The sequence below is a fragment of the Pleuronectes platessa genome, chromosome 11, assembly GCF_947347685.1.
Source record: "Pleuronectes platessa chromosome 11, fPlePla1.1, whole genome shotgun sequence".
NCBI classification, from domain to species: Eukaryota; Metazoa; Chordata; class Actinopteri; order Pleuronectiformes; family Pleuronectidae; genus Pleuronectes; species Pleuronectes platessa.
Genome location: NC_070636.1, coordinates 3,862,988 through 3,885,782, shown reverse-complemented (window position 1 = coordinate 3,885,782; position 22,795 = coordinate 3,862,988). Strand labels below are relative to the sequence as shown.

General features: G+C 39.9%; 4 long non-coding RNA genes and 1 gene segment (V, D, J or C); all 5 read left to right on the top strand.

The window, feature by feature from the left end:
• Positions 1-2,075: 2,075 nt before the first annotated feature.
• On the top strand, positions 2,076-3,258 carry LOC128450413 (uncharacterized). The gene is made up of 2 exons (XR_008339999.1): positions 2,076-2,741; positions 2,953-3,258. It is a non-coding gene; the product is annotated as an uncharacterized LOC128450413 (long non-coding RNA).
• A 3,864-nt stretch (positions 3,259-7,122) lies between these two features.
• LOC128450418 (uncharacterized) lies at positions 7,123-7,726 on the top strand. The gene is made up of 2 exons (XR_008340004.1): positions 7,123-7,549; positions 7,633-7,726. It is a non-coding gene; the product is annotated as an uncharacterized LOC128450418 (long non-coding RNA).
• Positions 7,727-8,354: 628 nt separating this feature from the next.
• Positions 8,355-9,286, top strand: LOC128450417 (uncharacterized). The gene is made up of 4 exons (XR_008340003.1): positions 8,355-8,513; positions 8,641-8,794; positions 9,046-9,139; positions 9,256-9,286. It is a non-coding gene; the product is annotated as an uncharacterized LOC128450417 (long non-coding RNA).
• Positions 9,287-11,277: 1,991 nt separating this feature from the next.
• Positions 11,278-22,066, top strand: LOC128450408 (T-cell receptor beta-1 chain C region-like). The segment is given in 5 exon segments: positions 11,278-11,344; positions 20,939-21,280; positions 21,367-21,390; positions 21,522-21,628; positions 21,735-22,066. Coding segments are annotated over 5 exon segments (552 nt in total).
• LOC128450416 (uncharacterized) lies at positions 11,882-12,951 on the top strand. Its single transcript, XR_008340002.1, has 3 exons — positions 11,882-12,050; positions 12,212-12,432; positions 12,562-12,951. It is a non-coding gene; the product is annotated as an uncharacterized LOC128450416 (long non-coding RNA).
• Positions 22,067-22,795: the final 729 nt, after the last annotated feature.

The following is a 22,795-nucleotide window of genomic DNA, read 5'->3' as shown; positions in this document are numbered from 1 at the left end:
CTACTTTACAAGAAGAGGAGATAACATGGATATATGAGTGGGGGTGGATTTAAATGTGGTGGACAAAAATAAGAGGGATATCTGTAAAAACAACAGAGTTCAGTTTAACAGCACCACCAACTACTAAATTCTGACTTTTTCATCCTCCTCTAGGTGGCACTGGTGCTCAAAAGAAAAACACTCTTCAGGTTAACAAGAATGAGATGTAAATGATGATTTGATTCAGAGGACTCTGACACACAGAGTCAGTCGGTGCTCATTCAGACAGAGTCAACATGACAACAGTATTCCTGCTTTCTTGGCTCATTGGTAATCACTGTAACCCTTCAGGAATACCACTTCTATTAAAGTGTCAGCACTGATTATTTCTTCTCTCTGTTTCCAGGTGTTTGTCTGGGTCTTGACGTCCGTCAGTCTCCCTCTGACCTCGTCACAAACCCTGGTGACAACGTGCAGATTTCCTGCAGCCATGATAGAAAAGACTACAGGGTGATGCTCTGGTACCAGCGCTCACCAGGAGACACAGCTAGGAAACTCATTGGATATTTGTATTACCAAGAAGTCAGAAAAGAAAAGCCATATGAAGAACAATTCAACATCGCTGGAGATTTGGGTGGATATGGAGCAAAGACCAGCTCTCTGAAAGTCCAAAGAACGGGACTTGAGCACAGTGCTATTTATTACTGTGCAGCCAGCTATGCACAGTTGCTCTTATTTTGTTCTACGTTACACAAAAACTACCAAACCTTATCAGCATGTTTGGTTTTACATCCAACATCTGACTCCTCCCAGCTGCATTTTGGTTGACACTTTCTTCTTCGCCAGCTTATGTTGTTCGTTCTTCCTTTTCCTCGTGACGGACGAGCTCAGCTACAGGTCCGTCACTAACATTGTGATGTGATGTTACATCTCAGTATTTGGGGAAATTCCTTTATTTTGAGGATCCGCTTTCTTCGCTGTTTGCTTGTTCCTCTTTTTTGTCATGCAGGTGTTTGTCTGGGTCTTGATGTCCGTCAGTCTCCCTCTGACCTCGTCACAAACCCTGGGGACAACGTGCAGATTTCCTGCAGCCATGATAGAACTGACTATAGGCAGATGCTCTGGTACCAGCGCTCACAAGGAGACACAGCTATGAAACTCATTGGATATTTGTATTATCAAGCTGCAACAATGGAAGGGTCATATGATAAGGAGTTTGAAATCACTGGAGATTTGAGAGGGAGTACAGCAAAGAATGGCTCTCTCCTAATCAAAGCAGTCAGAAAAGAGCACAGTGCAGTTTACTACTGTGCAGCAAGAGAAGCACACTGAAAGAAATCCCCTCACTACTGCTTTTGTGGTTTGATTTTTGTTTGACACAATTATATTTCATCATTAGTTAATGCAGGAGTTTATCTATTTATTTATTATTACATTTTTGTGTAATAGACTCCAGCCAGACAATTGGAATTTCTAATGTGATGAAATAAATTAAAAGCAACACATCTTCAGGGGAATCAGGTGAATGGCAGACTGGAGCCACTCCTCTTGTCTATGTTCACTTCCTCTTTAAACCAGACTAACTTCTACCTCCACTTTTCAGTCATGACTTTAGAGAAACTCCGATCTCATCATGATGATTAGATTTCTCTTTTGCTCTTTCCTCACAGGTAACAGCTGCTTCACTGTGAAGTGATGTTTTAACTGTATGTACCTTCACCTCTTCAGTGGATCTGTCCCTCTGTGCTTACAGCAGGTATCTCTCTGGGGGTTCAGGTCCACCAGTCTCCCTCCGCTCTCATCAGAAAGGCTGGTGACGCTGTGCAGCTCGTCTGTATCCACGGACAGACCGACTACAGAGTGATGCTGTGGTACCAGCAGTCACCCACAGACCAGGCTCTAAAACTCATCGGATATGTGGAGTACAGCCAAGTATACTACGAAGAATTATACAAAAAGCATTTCAATATCAGCGGAGATTTAAGTGGAAACAAAGCAAAGAATGGTTCTCTATTTATAGTGGACCTGACAGAGTCTGAACACAGTGCCGTGTACTACTGTGCAGCTCGATACGCACACTGAGGTAAATCTGCTTTGAACAACACAAAAACTAAACGCTGTTCTTTATCAACTGTGGCTTGAAAAAAATACTCAGCAGCCACCTGCAGTCAACGTGTCTGTCATGGGAGTTTTACATCATTACCTTGTCTCTGCAAATAACACAATGGAGGAGAACATTCCTACTTGAAAGACACGAGGGAGCAATTAATCCAAATCCAATTTCTACAGAATTCACATTATCCAAGAGCTTATCAAACCACAGTCAAATCAGTCAAAGATCTTTATTTAGATCTGCACCAAACTACACACAATCCTAGATTTCATTCCCCTTAATATGACGGATTTTGCTGATCAAGATCAGTGCATTATTCTCTGGGAAATCATTGGCATCTGTCAAAATATGTCCCATCTCACAATATTAAAGAAAGCGATGAAGAACACAACTTAATTTTGCTGCCAAACCAACCAACCAGCTGATAGGAGTGAAAACATAACCTCTACTGTGGAGGAAACAGTGTTAAGTTGTGCTGTATTTCCTCAATGAAAGAAAGTTACCTCTGTGTCAATCTGATTTCTCTACATCACTTCCTGTCTCTCACTCTGATCCACAAAGCACAGCAGAGACTGTCGCTGGTTCTTCATTTTCAACATGACGCCATCTCGTCTCATCACATCCATCATCACTGTGTTCTGGATTAAGGGTATCATTCCTTCATTAAGACACTTTTACAGTTTAATTTCTAAATGAATCTTCATCGGTCCCAGTAGTGAGGAACTGAGATGTAATATTTATGTTCTATTTCATTGATTGCTTATTCCTTCCTGCTGCTTTCCCTGGAATTTATTCCAATTGCACTTAATGTTTTTAACCACTAGTCACAAGAAGTTAGAGCCTGAATTCTCTCTTTACAGGAGTTTACCTCAGTAATGACAAACCAGTATTTCAGACTCCAGCCGATCTGTTGATAAAACCAGATGGTGAAGTCAACCTCAACTTAACACATCAAATCCCGAACTATAACCAGATTCTCTGGTACCAGCGCTCAGCAGGAGACAGTTCCCTGAAGCTGATCGGCTATGTTTATTTTGAATCACCCAATATTGAGCCAAAGTTTTTGAGCCGCTTCAATGTGAGTGGAAATGGACAGAAAACAGCTTTTCTTCAAACCAAGAACCTGAAGCACCCTGAGGACAGCGGAGAATATTTTGGAGCAGCAAGTACACAGTAATAAAGACGGAGAGAGCCGTCGTTCAAAAACCTCCATAAACGATGCAGCAGATAACAGCAAGAAAAACCACGACACAGCTTCAAAGCTGAGAGAAACACAGAATATCAGACTCCAGAAAACACAAAGGAAACAATTAAGTTGTTTGGTGAAAACATGTTCTTTATATTTGCTTGTATTTGTATTATAATAAAATTTATGATTAAATCGTTCGAATATAATAAAATTCCCAACGAATGAGGTCAGATGAGGTTGAACACTTCACGTTTCTACGAAGACAAGATAACATGGATTTGAATGTGGTGGACAAAAATAAAAGGAATATCTTTCAACGTAACATAATTCAGGTTAACAGCAGCGCCAAATACTAAGCTCTGACTTTTACATCCTCCTCTAGATGGCACTGCTGCTCAAAAGAAAAACACTCTTCAGGTTAACACACAGAGCGATAGAATGAGATGTAAATGATGATTTGATTCAGAGGACTCTGACACACAGAGTCAGTCGGTGCTCATTCAGACAGAGTCAACATGACAACAGTATTCCTGCTTTCTTGGCTCATTGGTAATCACTGTAACACTTCAGGAATACCACTTCATTTAAAGTGTCAGCACTGATTATTTCTTCTCTCTGTTTCCAGGTGTTTGTCTGGGTCTTGACGTCCGTCAGTCTCCCTCTGACCTCGTCACAAACCCTGGTGACAACGTGCAGATTTCCTGCAGCCATGATAGAACTGACTACTGGCAGATGCTCTGGTACCAGCGCTCACCAGGAGACACAGCTATGAAACTAATTGGATATTTGTATTACAAAGATGTAACAATGGAAGCGTCTTATGATAAGGTGTTTGAAATCACTGGAGATTTGACAGGTAGTAAAGCAAAGAATGGCTCTCTCCTAATCAAAGCAGTCAGAAAAGAGCACAGTGCAGTTTACTACTGTGCAGCAAGAGAAGCACACTGAAAGAAATCCCCTCGCTACTGAACAAAAACCATGCACCTTTTATCATGGATGCTTTTGAATGAGACGCTGAATACACTGCTGCCAGACACCTGCTTTTGTGGTTTGATTTTTGTTCCACACAATTATATTTTAACTTTAGTTAATATAGAAGTTTATCCTTTTTTTGTACTTTTTTGTGTATTATTCTCAAGCCAGACATGTGCAATTACTGACTTGAGGATAAAATTAAAAGCAACACATCTTCAGGGGAATCAGGTGAATGGCAGACTGTATATAATTGAACCACATGGAGCCACTCCTCTTGTCTATGTTCACTTCCTTTTTAAACCAGACTCACTTCTACCTCCACTTTTCAGTCATGACTTTAGAGAAACTCCGATCTCATCATGATGATTAGATTTCTCTTTTGCTCTTTCCTCACAGGTAACAGCTGCTTCACTGTGAAGTGATGTTTTAACTGTGTGTACCTTCACCTCTTCAGTGGATCTGTCCCTCTGTGCTTACAGCAGGTATCTCTCTGGGGGTTCAGGTCCACCAGTCTCCCTCCGCTCTCATCAGAAAGGCTGGTGACGCTGTGCAGCTCGTCTGTACCCACGGACAGACCGACTACACAGTGATGCTGTGGTACCAGCACTCACCCACAGTCCAGGCTCTAAAACTCATCGGATATGTGGAGTACAGCCAAGTATACTACGAAGAATTATACAAAAAGCATTTCAATATCACCGGAGATTTAAGTGGAAACAAAGCAAAGAATGGTTCTCTATTCATAGTGGACCTGATAGAGTCTGAACACAGTGCCGTGTACTACTGTGCAGCTCGATATGCACACTGAGGTAGATCTGCTTTGAACAACACAAAAACTAAACGCTGTTCTTTATCAACTGTGGTTTGAAAAAACACCTTCAGCAGCCACCTGCAGTCAACGTGTCTGTTATGGGAGTTTTACATCATTACCTCGTCTCTCCAATTACATCTGATTTCTCTACATCACTTCCTGTCCCTCACTCTGATCCACAAAGCACAGCAGAGACTGTCGCTGGTTCTTCATTTTCAACATGAAGCCACCTCATCTCATCACATCCATCATCACTGTGTTCTGGATTAAGGGTATCATTCCTTCATTAAGACACTTGTACAGTTTAATTTCTTAGTGAATCTGCATAGGTCCCAATAGTGAGGATCTGAGATGTAAAATGTATGTTCACTTTCATTGATTGCTTATTCCTTACTGCTGCTTTCCCTGGAATTTATTCCAAGTGCACTAAATGTTTTTAACCACTAGTCACAAGAAATTAGAGCCTGAATTCTCTCTTTACAGGAGTTTACCTCAGTAATGAAAAGCCAGTGTTTCAGACTCCAGCCGACCTGTTGATAAAACCAGATGGTGAATTCAACCTGAACTTAACACATCAAATCCCGAACTATTACCAGATTCTCTGGTACCAGCGCTCAGCAGGAGACAGTTCCCTGAAGCTGATCGGATATGTTTCTTATGAATCACCCAATATTGAGCCAAAGTTTTCAAGCCGCTTCAATGTGAATGGAAATGGAGAGAAAACCGCTTTTCTTCAAATCAAGAACCTGACGCACTCTGAGGACAGCGGAGAATATTTTGGAGCAGCAAGTACACAGTAATAAAGACGAAGAGAGCAGTCGTTCAAAAACCTCCATAAACGATGCAGCAGATAACAGAAAGAAAAACCACGACACAGCTTCAAAGCTGAGAGAAACACAGAGGATCAGACTCCAGAAAACACACAAGAAACAATTCATTTGTTTTGTTTATACATGATCTTTATATTTGCTTGTATTTGTTTCATAATAAAGTTTATAATAAAACAGTCAAATATAAACGCCACAAAATATCCCCAAAGCTTTTGCAAAACAATGTTTGATAAAATCCTCTTATTCCTCTTTATATTTTGAGACAATTGACCTGTTGCAGTGATAGGGGGTAGGTGTGGGCGCTGTGACTTAAAGTTAATATTACGGTATTTCGGTTACAGTTTATATCATGGGATGACTTTATCACTTAAAAGAGATTTGAGCTGTCAGTTTTTCCCCAAAAATTTAATTCCAACGACAACGCACAAATTCCGTTCCAATATAATCAGTCCCAACAAATGAGGTCAGTAGAGGTTGAACACTTAACATTGCTACGAATTTCCAATAAAAAGTGACAGGCCGACTTTACAAGAAAAATAAATAACATGGATTTTAATGTAGTGGACAAAAATAAAAGGAATTTCTGTCAACATAACAGAATTCAGGTTAACAGCACCACCAAATACAAAGTTCAGACTTTTACATCCTCCTCTAGGTGGCACTGCCGCTCAAAAGAAAAACCCTCTTCAGGTTAACACACAGAGCGATAGAATGAGAAAGTAAATGATGATTTGATTCATAAGACTCTGAAACACAGATTCAGTCGGTACTCATTCAGACAGAGTCAACATGACAACAGTATTCCTGCTTCTTTGGCTCATTGGTAATCACTGTAACACTTCAGGAATACCACTTCATTTAAAGTGTCAGCACTGATTATTTCTTCTCTCTGTTTCTAGGTGTTTGTCTGGGTCTTGACGTCCGTCAGTCTCCCTCTGACCTCGTCACAAACCCTGGTGACAACGTGCAGATTTCCTGCAGCCATGATAAAACTGACTACAGGGTGATGCTCTGGTACCAGCGCTCACAAGGAGACACAGCTATGAAACTCATTGGATATTTGTATTTTCAAGCTGCAACAATGGAAGGGTCATATGATAAGGTGTTTGAAATCACTGGAGATTTGGGAGGGAGTACAGCAAAGAATAGCTCTCTCCTAATCAAAGCAGTCAGAAAAGAGCACAGTGCAGTTTACTACTGTGCAGCAAGAGAAGCACACTGAAAGAAATCCCCTCGCTACTGAACAAAAACCCTGCACCTTTTATCATGGATGTTTTTGAATATGATGCTGAACACACTGCTGCCAGACACCTGCTAATGTGGTCTGATTTTTGTTTGACACAATTATATTTGATCAATAGTTAATGCAGCAGTTAATTTATTTAGTTTTTTTTTACATTTTTGTGTATTAGACTCAAACCAGACAATTGGAATTTCTAATGTGAGGAAATAAATTAAGAGCAACACATCTTCAGGGGAATCAGGTGAATGGCAGACTGTATATAAATGATCCACATGGAGCCACTCCTCTTGTCTATGTTCACTTCCTCTTTAAACCAGACTAACTTCTACCTCCACTTTTCATTCATGACTTTAGATAAACTCAGATCTCATCATGATGATTAGATTTCTCTTTTGCTCTTTCCTCACAGGTAACAGCTGCTTCACTGTGAAGTGATGTTTTAACTGTATGTACCTTCACCTCTTCAGTGGATCTGTCCCTCTGTGCTTACAGCAGGTATCTCTCTGGGGGTTCAGGTCCACCAGTCTCCCTCCGCTCTCATCAGAAAGGCTGGTGATGCTGTGCAGCTCGTCTGTACCCACAGACAGACCGACTACACAGTGATGCTGTGGTACCAGCAGTCACCCACAGACCAGGCTCTAAAACTCATCGGATATGTGCAGCACAGCCAAATATACTACGAAGAATTATCCAGAGAGCATTTCAATATCACCGGAGATTTAAGTGGAATCAAACCAAAGAATGGTTCTCTATTTATAGTGGACCTGATAGAATCTGAGCACAGTGCTGTGTACTACTGTGCAGCGCGATATGCACACTGAGGTAAATCTGCTTTGAACAACACAAAAACTAAACGCTGTTCTTTATCAACTGTGGTTTAAAAAAACACCTTCAGCAGCCACCTGCAGTCAACGTGTCTGTCATGGGAGTTTTACATCATTACCTCGTCTCTGCAAATAACAGCATGAAAGAGAACATTCCTACTTGAATGACACGAGGGAGCAATTCATCCAAATCCAATTTCTACAGAATTCACATAATCCAAGCGCTTATCAAACCACAGTCAAATCAGTCAAAGATCTTTATTTAGATCTGCACCAAACTACACACAACCAAGATTTGGTTGTGCGCGTCTGAGTGTGGACGGTGAATGAGGAAGAGAGTCAACCAACAGATGGAGGCACAGCACATGAATTACAGCTGCTGTCGTGAGGATGTGGTGATGAATTTACAGACACACACTAACACACACACACACACACACAAACAGACACACAGCCTTATTCTTCTCAGAGAAGCACTTTCCTCACATCAGTTCTTCGCGATGCCTTCACCTGTGCAAACATTTGGTTTGATCTTCATCGGTTTTTATTGTAAGATGTAGAATTTTGTCTTTAAATGAATCAATACTCATTTTCAATTTTCTATCAATGGAACTCTTCTTTTAGTTTTTTGGTCAGAATCAATAACATTTTATTTAATCTCCTTTTTTCCCTACAGGTCAGGTGAGCGCTGTTACTTTTCAACAGTCTCCTCCACAGATAGTGAAGGAGAACACTGTGGTCCAGATCGACTGCAGTCACAATGATAATAACCTTCAAGTTATGCTCTGGTATCAGCAGACACAGGACCGTCTGTCTTTGAGCCTCATTGGGTCCGGATATGCAAACAGCCCCCAAAACTATGAGACTCAGTTCAAAGAACAATTCAAGCTGAGCAGAGAAAGCACCACAACAGGATCGCTCGTTATTAACACGGCAAACCTGTCGCACACTGCTGTTTATTTCTGCGCTGCCAGTACACAGTGATGTGGTTCAATGTGACGCCCTCACTAAAAACCCTGATGGTTTTACTGTGCATGAGATTTGTGCATCTGCATGATAAGCCACTTGTGTTGTTTCACAGACTCTCACTGGAGGAAGCTGCGTTTATTCTGCAGCAGCAGAAACATGGAGGACTTCTCCAGCTGTGATTGGATTTCTCCTGCTCTTACTTCCATGTGAGTAAAAGAGCTTTTTAACTGTGTTGTTAACTTTATACAGCTAATTTGTTTTTTTACACTGTGACTTTTGTGTCGACTACATTTAACATGCATGTGTTTTTTTTCTCCACCAGATCAAACTAAGAGTGTGAGGTTCGGGCCGTCACTTCCAAGAATAGTCAACCAAGCAGCCAGGGTAGAGATCAAGTGCAGTCACAATGACAACAACCTCTATGTAATGCTCTGGTACCACCAAAAAGAGACAGGGTTGATGAGCTTGATTGGATACAGCTCCTCCGGCAGTGACCCCGTCTATGAGACGCAGTCAGATAAACAATTTGAGATTACAAGGGAGAACGTGCTTGCAGGAGCTCTGATCATTCGCAGTGCGGATCCAGCAGATTCAGCTGTGTATTTCTGCGCTGCCAGTACACAGTGATGTGGTTTAATGTCACTCCATCACTAAAAGCCCTGTTCCTGTAGGCAGGGTGCAGATGCTATGAGGTAGGCTGGTGGAGTCGTTGGCTCAAAAGAGTTAAACTACTGTTCTGAAAACTCATTACCAACTCAGAGTGTCACTTAAACTCATCATAACATTTAAAAATGATACGTTGGAGAGGTGATGCATGGACTGTAAATATACCCCAAAGCTTTTTTATCGTGCATCACATCACCAGGATCATTTATATCATACGATGACAGCTGAAAGGTTGATCTAATGTGAGCTAAACCAATCATAACCAAGTACACTCAACCGCTGTTATAGCCATGAAATCATCGTAATTCCTCCTCACATCCATCTTGTTTTGTGTTTCTGTTATTCTCACTGTTTACAAGATTTTCAATAAAAAACAAGTTCAAACAACAAGTCGCAAAATTCATTCAAATATAATCAGTCCCCATGTATGAGGTCAAACGAGGTTGAACACTTAACGTTGCTACGAATTTTCAATATAAAGTGACAACCCTACTTTACAAGCAGAGGAGATAACATGGATTTGAATGTGGTGGACACAAAAAAAAGGAATATCTGTCAATATAACAGAATTCAGGTTAATAGCACCAACTACTAAGTTCTGACTTTTACATCTTCCTCTAGGTGGCACTGGTGCTCAAAAGAAAAACCCTCTTCAGGTTCACACACAGAGCGATAGAATGAGATGTAAATGATGATTTGATTCAGAGGACTCTGACACACAGAGTCAGTAGGTGCTCATTCAGATAGAGTCAACATGACAACAGTATTCCTGCTTTCTTGGCTCATTGGTAATCACCTTAACACTTCAGGAATACCACTTCATTTAAAGTGTCAGCACTGATTATTTCTTCTCTCTGTTTCTAGGTGTTTGTCTGGGTCTTGAAGTCCGTCAGTTTCCATCTGACCTCGTCACAAACCCTGGGGACAACGTGCAGATTTCCTGCAGCCATGATAGAACTGACTACACAAATATGCTCTGGTACCAGCGCTCACCAGGAGACACAGCGATGAAGCTCATCGGATATTTGAATTACCAAGATGCAGCAATAGAAGCGTCTTATAATAAGAACTTTGAAATCACTGGAGATTTGAGAGGGAGTACAGCAAAGAATGGCTCTCTCCTAATCAAAGAAGTCACAAAAGAGCACAGTGCAGTTTACTACTGTGCAGCTCGATATGCACACTGAGGAAGATCTGCTTTGAACAACACAAAAACTAAACGCTGTTCTTTATCAACTGTGGTTTGAAAAAACACCTTCAGCAGCCACCTGCAGTCAACGTATCTGTCATGGGAGTTTTACATCATTACCTCGTATCTGCAAATAACAGCATGGAGGAGAACTTTCCTACTTGAATGGTACGAGGGAGCAATTAATCCAAAATGTATCAAACTAACATTTATAATCTCTAAACAACTGAATTTTGCAGTGTCATTTCGCAAAGTATGTCCCATATCACAACATTAAAGAAAGCAATGAAGAACTTTTCTTAATTTTGCTGCCAAACCAACCAACCAGCTGACAGGACTGAAAACATAACCTCTATTGTGGAGGTAACAGTGTTAAGTTGTGCTGTATTTCCTCAATGAAAGAAAGTTACCTCTGTGTCAATCTGATTTCTCTACATCACTTCCTGTCCCTCCCACTGATCCACAAAGCACAGCAGAGACTGTCGCTGGTTCTTCATATTCAACATGACGCCACCTCATCTCATCACATCCATCATCACTGTGTTCTGGATTAAGGGTATCATTCCTTCATTAAGACACTTTTACAGTTTAATTTCTAAATGAATGTTCATAGGTCCCAGTCATAGGGACTGAGATGTAATATTTATGTTCTATTTCATTGATTGCTTATTCTTTACTGCTGCTTTTCATGGAATTTATTCCCAGTGCACTAAATGTTTTTAACCACTAGTCACAAGAAGTTAGAGCCTGAATTCTCTCTTTACAGGAGTTTACCTCAGTAATGAAAAACCAGTGTTTCAGACTCCAGCCGACCTGTTGATGAAACCAGATGGTGAAGTCAACCTGAGCTTAAAACATGAAATCCCGAACTATGACACAATTCTCTGGTACCAGCGCTCAGCAGGAGACAGTTCCCTGAAGCTGATCGGATATGTTTCTTATAAATTACCCAGTATTGAGTCAAAGTTTTCAAGCCGCTTCAATGTGAGTGGAAATGGAGAGAAAATCGCTTTTCTTCAAATCAAGAACCTGAACCACTCTGAGGACAGCGGAGAATATTTTGGAGCAGCAAGTACACAGTAATAAAGACGGAGAGAGCCGTGGTTCAAAAACCTCCATAAACGATGCAGCAGATAACAGCAAGAAAAACCACAACACAGCTTCAAAGCTGAGAGAAACAAAGCAAATCAGACTCCAGAAAACACACAATGAATACATGTTCTTTATATTTGCTTGTATTTTTTTCATAATAAAGTTTACAAGTAAGTATCCCTACAGTTTTTGCAAAACAATGTCTAATACAATACTCTTATTCTTCTTTGTATTTTGAAAAGTGACCTGCTGCAGTGACAGGGGGTAGGGGTGGGCGCTATGACCTAAAGTTAATATGATAGTATTTTTTCCACTTTTTGGATGGTGACAGTTTTTTCAGACGGTGAATGAGGAAGAGAGTCAACCAACAGATGGAGGCACAGCACATGTATTACAGCTGCTGTCATGAGGATGTGGTGATGAATTTACAGACACACACACACAAACAGACACACAGCCGTATTCTTCTCAGAGAAGCCTTTTCCTCACATCATTTCTTCGCGATGCCTTCACCTGCGCAAACATTTGGTTTGCTCTTCATCGGTTTTTATTGTAAGATGTAGAATTTTGTCTTTAATTTAATCAATTCTCATTTTCGATTTTTTTATCTACGAAACAGAGATATTTATTTTTTCGGTCAGAATCAATAACATTTTATTAAATCTGCTTTTTTCCTCACAGGTCAGGTGAGCGCTGTTACTTTTCAACAGTCTCCTCCACAGATAGTGAAGGAGAACACTGTGGTCCAGATCGACTGCAGTCACAATGATAATAACCTTCAAGTTATGCTCTGGTATCAGCAGACACAGGACCGTCTGTCTTTGAACCTCATTGGGTACGGATATGCAATCGGCTCACAAAGCTATGAGACTCAGTTCAAAGAACAATTCAAGCTGAGCAAAGAAAGCACCACAACAGGATCGCTCGTTATTAACACGGCAAACCTGTCACACACTGCTGTTTATTTCTGCGCTGCCAGTACACAGTGATGTGGTTCAATGAGACTCCCTGACTAAAAACCCTGATGGTTTTACTGGGCATGAGATTTGTGCATCTGCATGATAAGCCACTTGTGTTGTTTCACAGACTCTCACTGGAGGAAGCTGCGTTTCTTCTGCAGCAGCAGAAACATGGAGGATGTCTCCAGCTGTGATTGGATTTCTCCTGCTCTTACTTCCATGTGAGTAAAAGAGCTTTTTAACTGTGTTGTTAACTTCATACAGCAAATTTAATAATGTTTTTTTTAACACTGTGACTTTGGTAATGACTATATTTAACATGCGTGTGTTTTTTTTCTCCACCAGATCAAACAAAGAGTGTGAGGTTCGAGCCGTCACATCCAAGAATAGTCAACAAAGCAGCCAGGGTAGAGATTAAGTGCAGTCACAATGACAACAACCTCTTGGTAATGCTCTGGTACCACCAACAAGAGACAGGGTTGATGAGCTTGATTGGATACAGCTACTCTGGCAGTGACCCCGTCTATGAGACGCAGTCAGATAAACAATTTGAGATTACAAGGGAGAATGTGCTTGCAGGAGCTCTGATCATTCGCAGTGCAGATCCAGCAGATTCAGCTGTGTATTTCTGCGCTGCCAGTACACAGTGATGTGGTTTAATGTCACTCCATCACTAAAAGCCCTGTTCCTGTAGGCAGGGTGCAGATGTTATGACTCATGAGGTAGGCTGGTGGAGTCGTTGGCTCAAAAGTCTTAAACTACTATTCTGACAACTCATTACCAACTCAGAGTGTCACTTAAAATCATTCAAAAATATAAAAAATGATGCGTTGGAGGGGGGATGCATGTACTGTAAATGTACCCCAAAACTTTTTTATCCTGCATGACATCATCAGAATCATTTATATCATACGATGACAGCTGATAGGTCGATCTAACGTGAGCTAAACCAATCATAACCAAGTACACTTCAGAAACGTACAGCACGACAACTTTGACACCAACCTTGTTCTTCTGGTGCATATTTAAAAGCTTGATGTGTTCGGACCTTGTTTTTAAACACAATCGTTCGAGCGAGGAGATAAAACACATGTTGGCACAAGCAGGAAAGGATTGTCTTGCTAAAATGAAGCTGTAATTCTGTCTGAATGAATCCCGAGCAGCAGCAGAGTCAGACTGAAATGACCATCAACGACCATGATCTACAGACAGCTTGGGGAAGCAGCTTTCTGTTGTTGTGACAATATAAACAACTCAGAGCTATTTCTATGTTTTCTACTTTTAATTAATTTGATCCTTACTTTGAACACCATTGACATATTTTGCAAGTTTTATGCTTTTATCCTATCTCTTAGTTTTAGTGCCTGTTCTTACTGATCCATCTTATTGTAAGTATTTTATTTTTATTCTAAAGCACCTTGAGTTACATTTTCAGTATGAAAGTTTCTGTATAAATAAAGTCTATTGTTATAAATAAGTATTAATGGTGGACCGTTAGCAGAGAGGCTAATCTTAGCTTACCCACTATAGTCCAGAGGAGCAGCGGAATGTTCCGGAAACAAAATGGCTGCTTCATGTTTGAAGTTAGCATTGCAGGTGCTACGATCCACCGACTCCTCAACTGCTGTTAGCTTGATGAAATCACCGTAATTCTTCCTCACATCCTTCCTGGAGTCTTTTAATAACTTCACCTTTAAAAATGTTTCTGTTATTCTCACCGTTCACAGCCTCGCTCTCTCTTTAGCTAGTCTTCTGCTAGCATGTTAGCTCGAGCAGCAGCTGTGGGTTGGGTGAATCAAGTGGGCGGGACGTTTGACTCCAATCAGGCATTGGCCAATCGTCTTGCACTGAGGCCCAACAGTCAGGATGCTGACATCCAATCAGCGCTGACACTGATGTAGCGGATCAGACTGGAGAACAAAGTAGAGAATAACATTTGTAATATTGTAAAAATAACAAATAACAAATAATCTTAAGGTTTATTAAGTTATTAATTAGTATTTATAAAGCAGATTGAGAACACATGCAATGTGCTGTTCAGGGGAAATAACTGAAAAGATTAGAAAACACAAAACAAATAAATGAGGACAATGAAAGAGTTTAAAAGAGGTCAAATATATAAAAACTGTTACTGTGAAATATTCCTCTAATTTTGTAAACTCTAAATTCATGAACTAAAAACAATAAAACAACAGAGGCAGTGTCACTTCATCTACTTTACTTTGACATGACATTAAGCCATGAAAGCATCAAGAATTAAATAAATTACATTAGGATTTTTATTTGATTGAAGCTTAGTCCACTATATGATGCAATTTCCAACTTTTAAGTCTGTACAGTAAGATAACACACACACGCACGGATGAAAACAGGTTAACAAAAATAACATAATGAGAACTAACAACTAATAACATAAATATTATATTTGCTTATGATAAAACGTCTTCTAAAAAGAAGAAAAATGCTGTTTGTTGTGTCAACATGAGGCATTAAACTGGTTCATGTAGCCCAATGTATAACATTACTTAATAAAATAATTGAATCACTCCAGACGGTCTATTTATTTTTGTAAACTTCTAAATAAATATTTAATAAAAGTATTTTTAGTTCGCTTTCCTTTAACCCAGTATCACTCCACCTAACATATACACATGACATTCTCATCATGACGTATAAATACTTTCATTATGGAGTATTGGTGTCTTTTGATGGTATAAAAGCTGCTTCAGATGCCTTTAACCATGACAGAAATTAAATGAATGCTTGATCTTTTTATCTTATCTCTCATCTTATCTTATCTTTTAAGCATTTGATTTGAAATCTCCAAAGTGATTCTGAGCCTCATATATTTTAAGTTGTAATATGATGGACAGTTAGTGACAGCATTGCTCCTCATCATGTGACTTGGTGTTTTCTATTTGCTTGGTGGAGCTGATGTGTGACTGCATCATTCAGCTGGAAGCCAGACGATCGTCAACATGCTCATCACAGTCCTTTATCTGTCACTTCTTTTAAACTCAGGTGGGTTTTACTAGTTAAGAAGCACTTTAAGGATGAAATTCCCACAAAATTTACTTGTATGAGTGAATTTACGGTTTTCTATATTAACATTGTGTGTCACAGGTCTCACAGTTAATGTTCTGCAGTCTGGAGATCAAGTGTCTCGACCAGGTGTCACAGTGATACTGGAGTGCAGCCCGGGTCCAGGGTTCACCCTGCAAACCATCTTCATGTACTGGTATCGACAAAAGCACTACGCAGCTCCTGTAGAGTTCCTCCTGTCAGAGATAGATTTCTCTGTGGGGCACTTTCAGTCGATCATCGATCAAGACAAGAACCGCTTCTCTCTTCAAATCGATGAAGTGTTTCTCAACGACAGCAGCAGATACTACTGTGTTGCCAGCCACAGTGATGCACAAAGACCAGACAGACGTCACAAATGCTATGCTTCTGTGGGTGTTTGTGGTTTGTTGCCAGAAAAGTGCAGAAGTCAAGTTAGTTTGTTGTGAAGCACGTTTGAAAACAACATACGTTGTCCGCACAGATGAAATTGAGAAACAGCCAAGACAACAATAAGTGATTGAATAAACACATTTAAATAAAATAAAAGAGTCTCCCTGTTTTAAAAGCCAAAGTAAAAATGGGGTTTCATGCAATTTTAAAAGAGTCTGGACTTGGTGAAGTCCTGGTGTGGAGAGTCAGACTGTCCCACAGTTCAGGGGCAACTTCTTCAAAGGCCTGACAACCTTTATGCTCTGAAAAAGGGGGAAACCTGTAACATGAACAAGGCCCCCAGACGTCCCAATCCCAAGGAGGCAGTTGTTATCACACACTGACCCCTACAGGCTTCACGTGGGACTTGAATTTCAAAAAACATCTCTTTGCTTATTTAAAGTCAGGATACATGAGAGGCATTCAAATGCTAAAAAAAAAATAGTAAAGAGGTAGTTGGAATAAAGTGTAACTGAAGAATAAGTCACATAGCTCACTCATGCTTGTAATGCTTCATTACAAGCATGTTGTATTTGATTAAAAGTCTTAAACTGATTTCATAAAAAGCAGTGAATATATTGTAATATGAGACGTCAATGGAAATAAAGTGAATATTGCTTGTTTTCACCCATTTCCATTTGTTTGCTTGTCAGGAGGTTTACACTTTAATTATGAAACAGATTTCCACAAAACATTGAATTTGTACATGGATCTGAACAAATTGACACTTTTATCAAATCTATTTTATATAACTCCTATGATGCCATAACATATTTAATTTTGACAGTTGGTGCACAATAGATTTAATTTGTAGTAATTCCTTTAGTTTTATGCAAACTTCTCAGTACATGTGAGTCTCTTTTGTCCTTAGATAAAAGGGTGGATTCAGGGGGCTGACCATGTGTGATGTCACTTCCTCTAAGCAGCTACAAAAGACCCCAAAATAAAAAAACCACTGTCTCTTTTCCTTCCCTCCATATCATGTCTTTTCTTAGCCTACACAGAAATAGACATAGCTCTCTCAGAGAGATGGAGGCTGAGATATGGAGTCGCTGGGTGGGGGTGGGAAACAGTGAAGAAAAACGACATCAGGTTTTTGTGTAGTGTTTTCTCACAGTGGGGACAGGGGGCCACGGTGATACATTCCCATAGAGCCGCCGTACAAAAACCTCCTCCCATTGACACCCATTGTATAGATGGCTGTTTGTAACCTGGGGCTCTCGATGGAGCAGAAAACATCAACACTCTGAAGGTGTGTTTGATGTCAGGTCACACTGGCACTGGAAAGATGATAACAATGAAGAATTTGGCCGAAACACAGTCTTACATTTTTATATATTTCATTCAAATGGAGGATTGTTTAGCTTTGGTTGTATAAAACAAAGCAGACTTGGAAATTATGAAGCTCATCCCACAGGATTTAACCTTTTTTCATCCTCTGGATTATTAGGCTGTGTCCTAACTTTATGTTTCTGGGATGTTTTGTGACCTTTTGGTGAAGGAGACCGTCAGTGTGACACTGGAAGGGAAGCGTACTTTGGAAAAGGAACAAAACTGACTGTTCTGGGTAAGTCTAAGCTTTCACAACATCACTTCACTAAAACAAACCTAAAAACAAAAGAAGCTGGTGTGGAAGTGAAGGAGAAAGTGTTGTGATGAAATCTGAAATATTGAGCTAAACAGTGAACACTGTGACCAGCACATACCCTGCTTACTTTGGCCAAGGAACCAAACTGACGGTTTTAGGTAAATATTTCCATTTATTACTGTTTATTCATAAATGATACACTGCTTTGGAATCCAAGTTTAAACAGAAGTATTAGTAAAACCTGCCAAAGACTCTGATAGAGAACGAGTTTCATGCTCAGTATTTTTACACTGTGACAACTTAACGAAGCGTACTTTGGAAAAGGAACAAAACTGACTGTTCTGGGTAAGTCTAAACTTTCATAACATCACTTCACTAAAACAAACCTAAATACAAAAGAAGCTGGTGTGGAAGTGAAGTTAAAAGTGAGCAGAGAAACACTGTGACCTACACTGATCCTGCTTACTTTGGCCAAGGAACCAAACTGACTGTTTTAGGTAAATATTTCCATTTATTACTGTATATTCTTAAATGTCACAATGCTTTGGAATCCAATTATAAACAGAGGTATTAGTAAAAACCTTCCAAAGACTCTAAAAGAGAAAGAGTTTCATGCTCAGTATTTTTACACTGTGACAATGCCAACGAAGCGTACTTTGGAAAAGGGACAAAACTGACTGTTCTGGGTGAGTCAGTTTTATTAAAATGGATCAAATGCAATAACTTTGTCACTGAAATGCTGCATTAAGAAACCTAACGTACTCAGGTCTGGACAGTTTGAGTTCACCTCAGTGGTTTTTGATGACGAGCTTTAATGCTGTGTCAACAACGAAGCTTATTTCGGCCAGGGAACGAAGCTGACAGTTCTTGGTGAGTAAAACTTTATGCTCATTAATTTAGCTCTTAAAAACTAAAACCCAATGAAGCAGATCCATTTTCTTTTCTGCCGCATAAAACTTGTAAAAAAACAAACTGAGGTGTGACAAGCGTAGTGTCGGGTTTAACAAAGTAAAAGCTGCAAGTTTGGGTTGGAGCACTGCTGGAGTTCACTGTGACTCTGGAAATGAAGCTCACTTTGGAGGAGGAACAAAGTTAACTGTTCTAGGTAAGACAATATATATTGTACAGTCTATGACTTCAGAATAAGCAAAAGGAAAGATATATTAAATTCAAGGTTAAGTTCTTCCACGAACTCGGTCTCAGTCAAGTTCTTCAGAGTTGTGACTCCGAGCTTTTGGTTCTTGAGGTTAAACACTGTGTCAGTACGAGGCTTATTTCGGACATGGAACCAAACTGACTGTTCTAGGTGAGTTCAAAAGTTCCAACAGGAGCTGAGAGGTTTGTGTTGCAAACAGCGTGAAACTAAACAGGATGCAACTGTCGGGTTTTATTTCAAAAGTACAAAGTAAAGCTTGTTTTCAGCACTGATCACGTTCACTGTGCCAATGGTGCTTCAGAGGCTTATTTTGGCGGAGGCACAAAGTTAACTGTTTTAGGTAAGAAAACCTTTTTAACTTCTTCTTCACGCTGCTGAATTATAGTTTTGTTTAGATACTTTGAAGGGATAATCACAATATAATCACAAAATCCACGTTTGAATGGGAAAAATACATGTTCTCTCAAACTATCTGAGTTTTGACATGTCAAAGTGAAAAAAAAGTTTCAAAGTGTCACTGGTACTCAGACGAGAGGAAGAGTTTTTGTGCAGTTGAATGTCTCCGTGCTCGTACTCGGAGGCTTACTTTGGATCTGGAACTAAACTCACTGTTCTAGGTAAGAAAACCTGCAAGAATTAAACCATTGACAGCTTCTTTTGTTTTTATTGTAAGTGAGAAATAAATAAATGGCTTGAGATTAAAAAAAAAATGTACTTAAAGATCTTTTATTGAATGTAATTAAAATAGAATACTCCTCTATTCTTTTGTTAAAGTTATGGAAGAAGTTTTGTCCAGGTACAAGTAGTACAGTAGTAAAACATTTGGCTCTTTGCCCAGAATAATACTGTCACAGCGAGTTCTTATCAGCCCTGTGACTTACTGTGAGTTCCCAGTCTGAGGCGTACTTTGGAGCTGGAACTAAACTCACTGTTTTAGGTAAGACAATTCAAATTATTTCAAACAATAATAATTAATACCTATAAAATATCCTGGAGCATTTATCTGCCAATACTGATTTATACCAGGTTTAAATGTGACAAGTCAAAAATGTAATTTTTTTTTTACATCCAGTCTTATGTAGTGTGAAGGGTCTTATTTCTACACGTTTGTGTGCAGAACAGTTTGTAAGTTTATCTGATAAAAGCCTGCAGCTTTCAGTGCAGAGTGGTTGAGCAGTTTTCTCTGTAGCTTGTATCAGTGTGAACAACAACTACCCAGCTTACTTTGGCAGCGGCACTAAACTGACAGTGTTAGGTAAGAACAAAATTCAAAAATAATTTATAAAAGTGTAATTTAACTGTGCTATTATTTGTTTGGCTCAGGTTTTAATATGAAAGTGCAAAAAATGGACAAAAAATGAAAATTAACATACCACAAATATTCAGAAGCTGCCTTTCTTTGCATGTAAAAGTGACAAATTGCATAAGTTTGGCACAAAACTCGTGCTGTTTGTGGACCGGCTTGTGAAAAACTCACAAATCCGGTAAAGTAGGAGTTAGTTCAGCTCCTGTACTGTAGGAGCTTGTCAGTTTTTCACACGCGAGTCAGCAGTGTGCTCTGGAAGTTATCCTGCTTACTTTGGAGAGGGAACCAAACTCACAGTTCTCGGTAAGATTGTTAAAAAATGAACCAACACGTCTCTGAAGGAATGAAATCTTCATTACTCTCAGTGTGAGCCATCTGACCTGTGATGACTGTGTTTGATGCTAATGCTCTGTGTTTAACCTCAATGTTCATGATCTAAATTCTTGTATCAAGACGTCTCATGTCATTTAGAGTTTGCTGCTGCACCTTTGTTTGTTGCAGATGTACGCTTGATTTTTAATTGAAACGTTTTATGTCTTTGTCTTTGTCTCCACCAGAGTTTGATGTCGAACCACCAAAAGTGAAGGTGCTCAGACCATCAGCGAAAGAGTGTCGAAACCCTCTGGACAATGAAAGACAGAAGACCTTAGTGTGCGTGGCCAGTGGGTTCTACCCGGACCATGTCAGTGTGTTCTGGCAGGTTGACCATAAAAACGTCACCAGTGGTGTAGTAACGGACGAAGCTGCCCTGCGGGTCGGCAACTCCTACAAAATCACCAGCCAGCTGAGGGTCTCTGCCGAAGACTGGTACAAACCCGAGCTGAAATTTGAGTGCTTCGTCAGATTCTTCAATGGGAGGGAATATATCAATTATCCATCATCAATCTTTGGGGATACAGGTTCGTTCATGTCCTAAACCTGATCTGGACAAACACGTTAAATAATCTTCCGTTCATGTCTAATGCGTTTCTTATTTTTCTACCAGCTCCAGCTGACGTCCTAACCAAAGGTAAATACATTATTCAGTTATTCATTGTTCACCTCACTGCTGCTCACATCAACCGGCTCCACAGACACAACACAATGGACGTTTCCTCTTTGAATCATGTCACTCATCTCAATGTTTGAACCTTTCTGCAGAAGAATATCTGAGGATCACAACGAAAGCCAAACTCTCCTACGGTGTGTTCATCGTCAAGAGCTGCGTCTACGGAGCCTTCGTGGCCTTTTTGGTTTGGAGACTCCAGGTTCGTTAAAACACAAGATCGATGATCAACTGTTCTTCAAGTTCATAAAAAAACTTGTTTAATAAATATTTATATGGTTTTGATTTCTCCTTTGTGTCCGTTGCAGAGTTCAGCTCAGAAGCAGAGGAACTGAGACCTGAGCGTGAAGGGAAATGAACGGTTGCTTCATGTAAATAAATGTGAGAACAAAATAATCCTATAAAGCTGTGAGTTGCAGTGCATTTGTATTAGTAAATAAATATAAACTGTTAAAATTCTGCATTTAGTCGATAAATCTGCTTATTCTTGTCAAAGATGTTAAATCTATAACCGGCCTGAAAACAAAATAATCTGCAGCAGACTTGTTTTTCGTGCTTTATAATTCTCTGTTTGCTGTTTGTGTTGTGCTGCTTGTGTGATTCATTTTCCTCTCAATAAAAGCAACTCAAGGTAACTTGACAGATTTGTTGATTCATTCTTCTTTTGTAGTTTGTCGTTTGCCTGTTTCCACTCAGCGTCTAAGACAGAAATCAAACCTGGACTCATATTCATATCAGGCACCGTCCACCCACTGTTAATTAATAAGGGATTATTAGATAAATGACAGCATCCGTCACAACTGTTGCTGATTTGCAACCCCCCCCGCCTGTTGTTTCCACATGCTGTCCCACACTCAACTGATTCTCTGAGGTATTTTTAGCAGCACACAAACAAGCCTGTTTTCTGAGAATCACCCGTTTTCTCACCCACACACGTTGAAACATCTCAGCTCAGGAAAACATCATAAGCTGGTACATCAAGTTTTTTCTAATGAGCAAACTGAGAATATACTCTTTAAACCATTTACTTTGGGGTGATGAGCCTTTGGGTCGAGTACGAAACAGGGAAATAGTTTGGAAGACAAGCAGCAAAGTGTCGGGTCAGAACCAAAGCTGCAGCTGCTGCAGGAGGAAATAAACAAAGCTGTTATTATCTTTTGCTAAATCATTTGACCTTAAGGGTTTGTGTTAGTCATATCTACTTTTTGAACTTTGCACAATCATAAGAAAGTGTAGTACAGTTTTCTTCATGAATAAGCTGTGTGAGGAAAAGTAAAAAGTGAAGAGTGTGAGTCAACCTCACAACAACAGGAAACCGGGGATGGAAACTGAGCAGAGGAGTGGAGAGCGACAGCAGAAGAGAGGATGT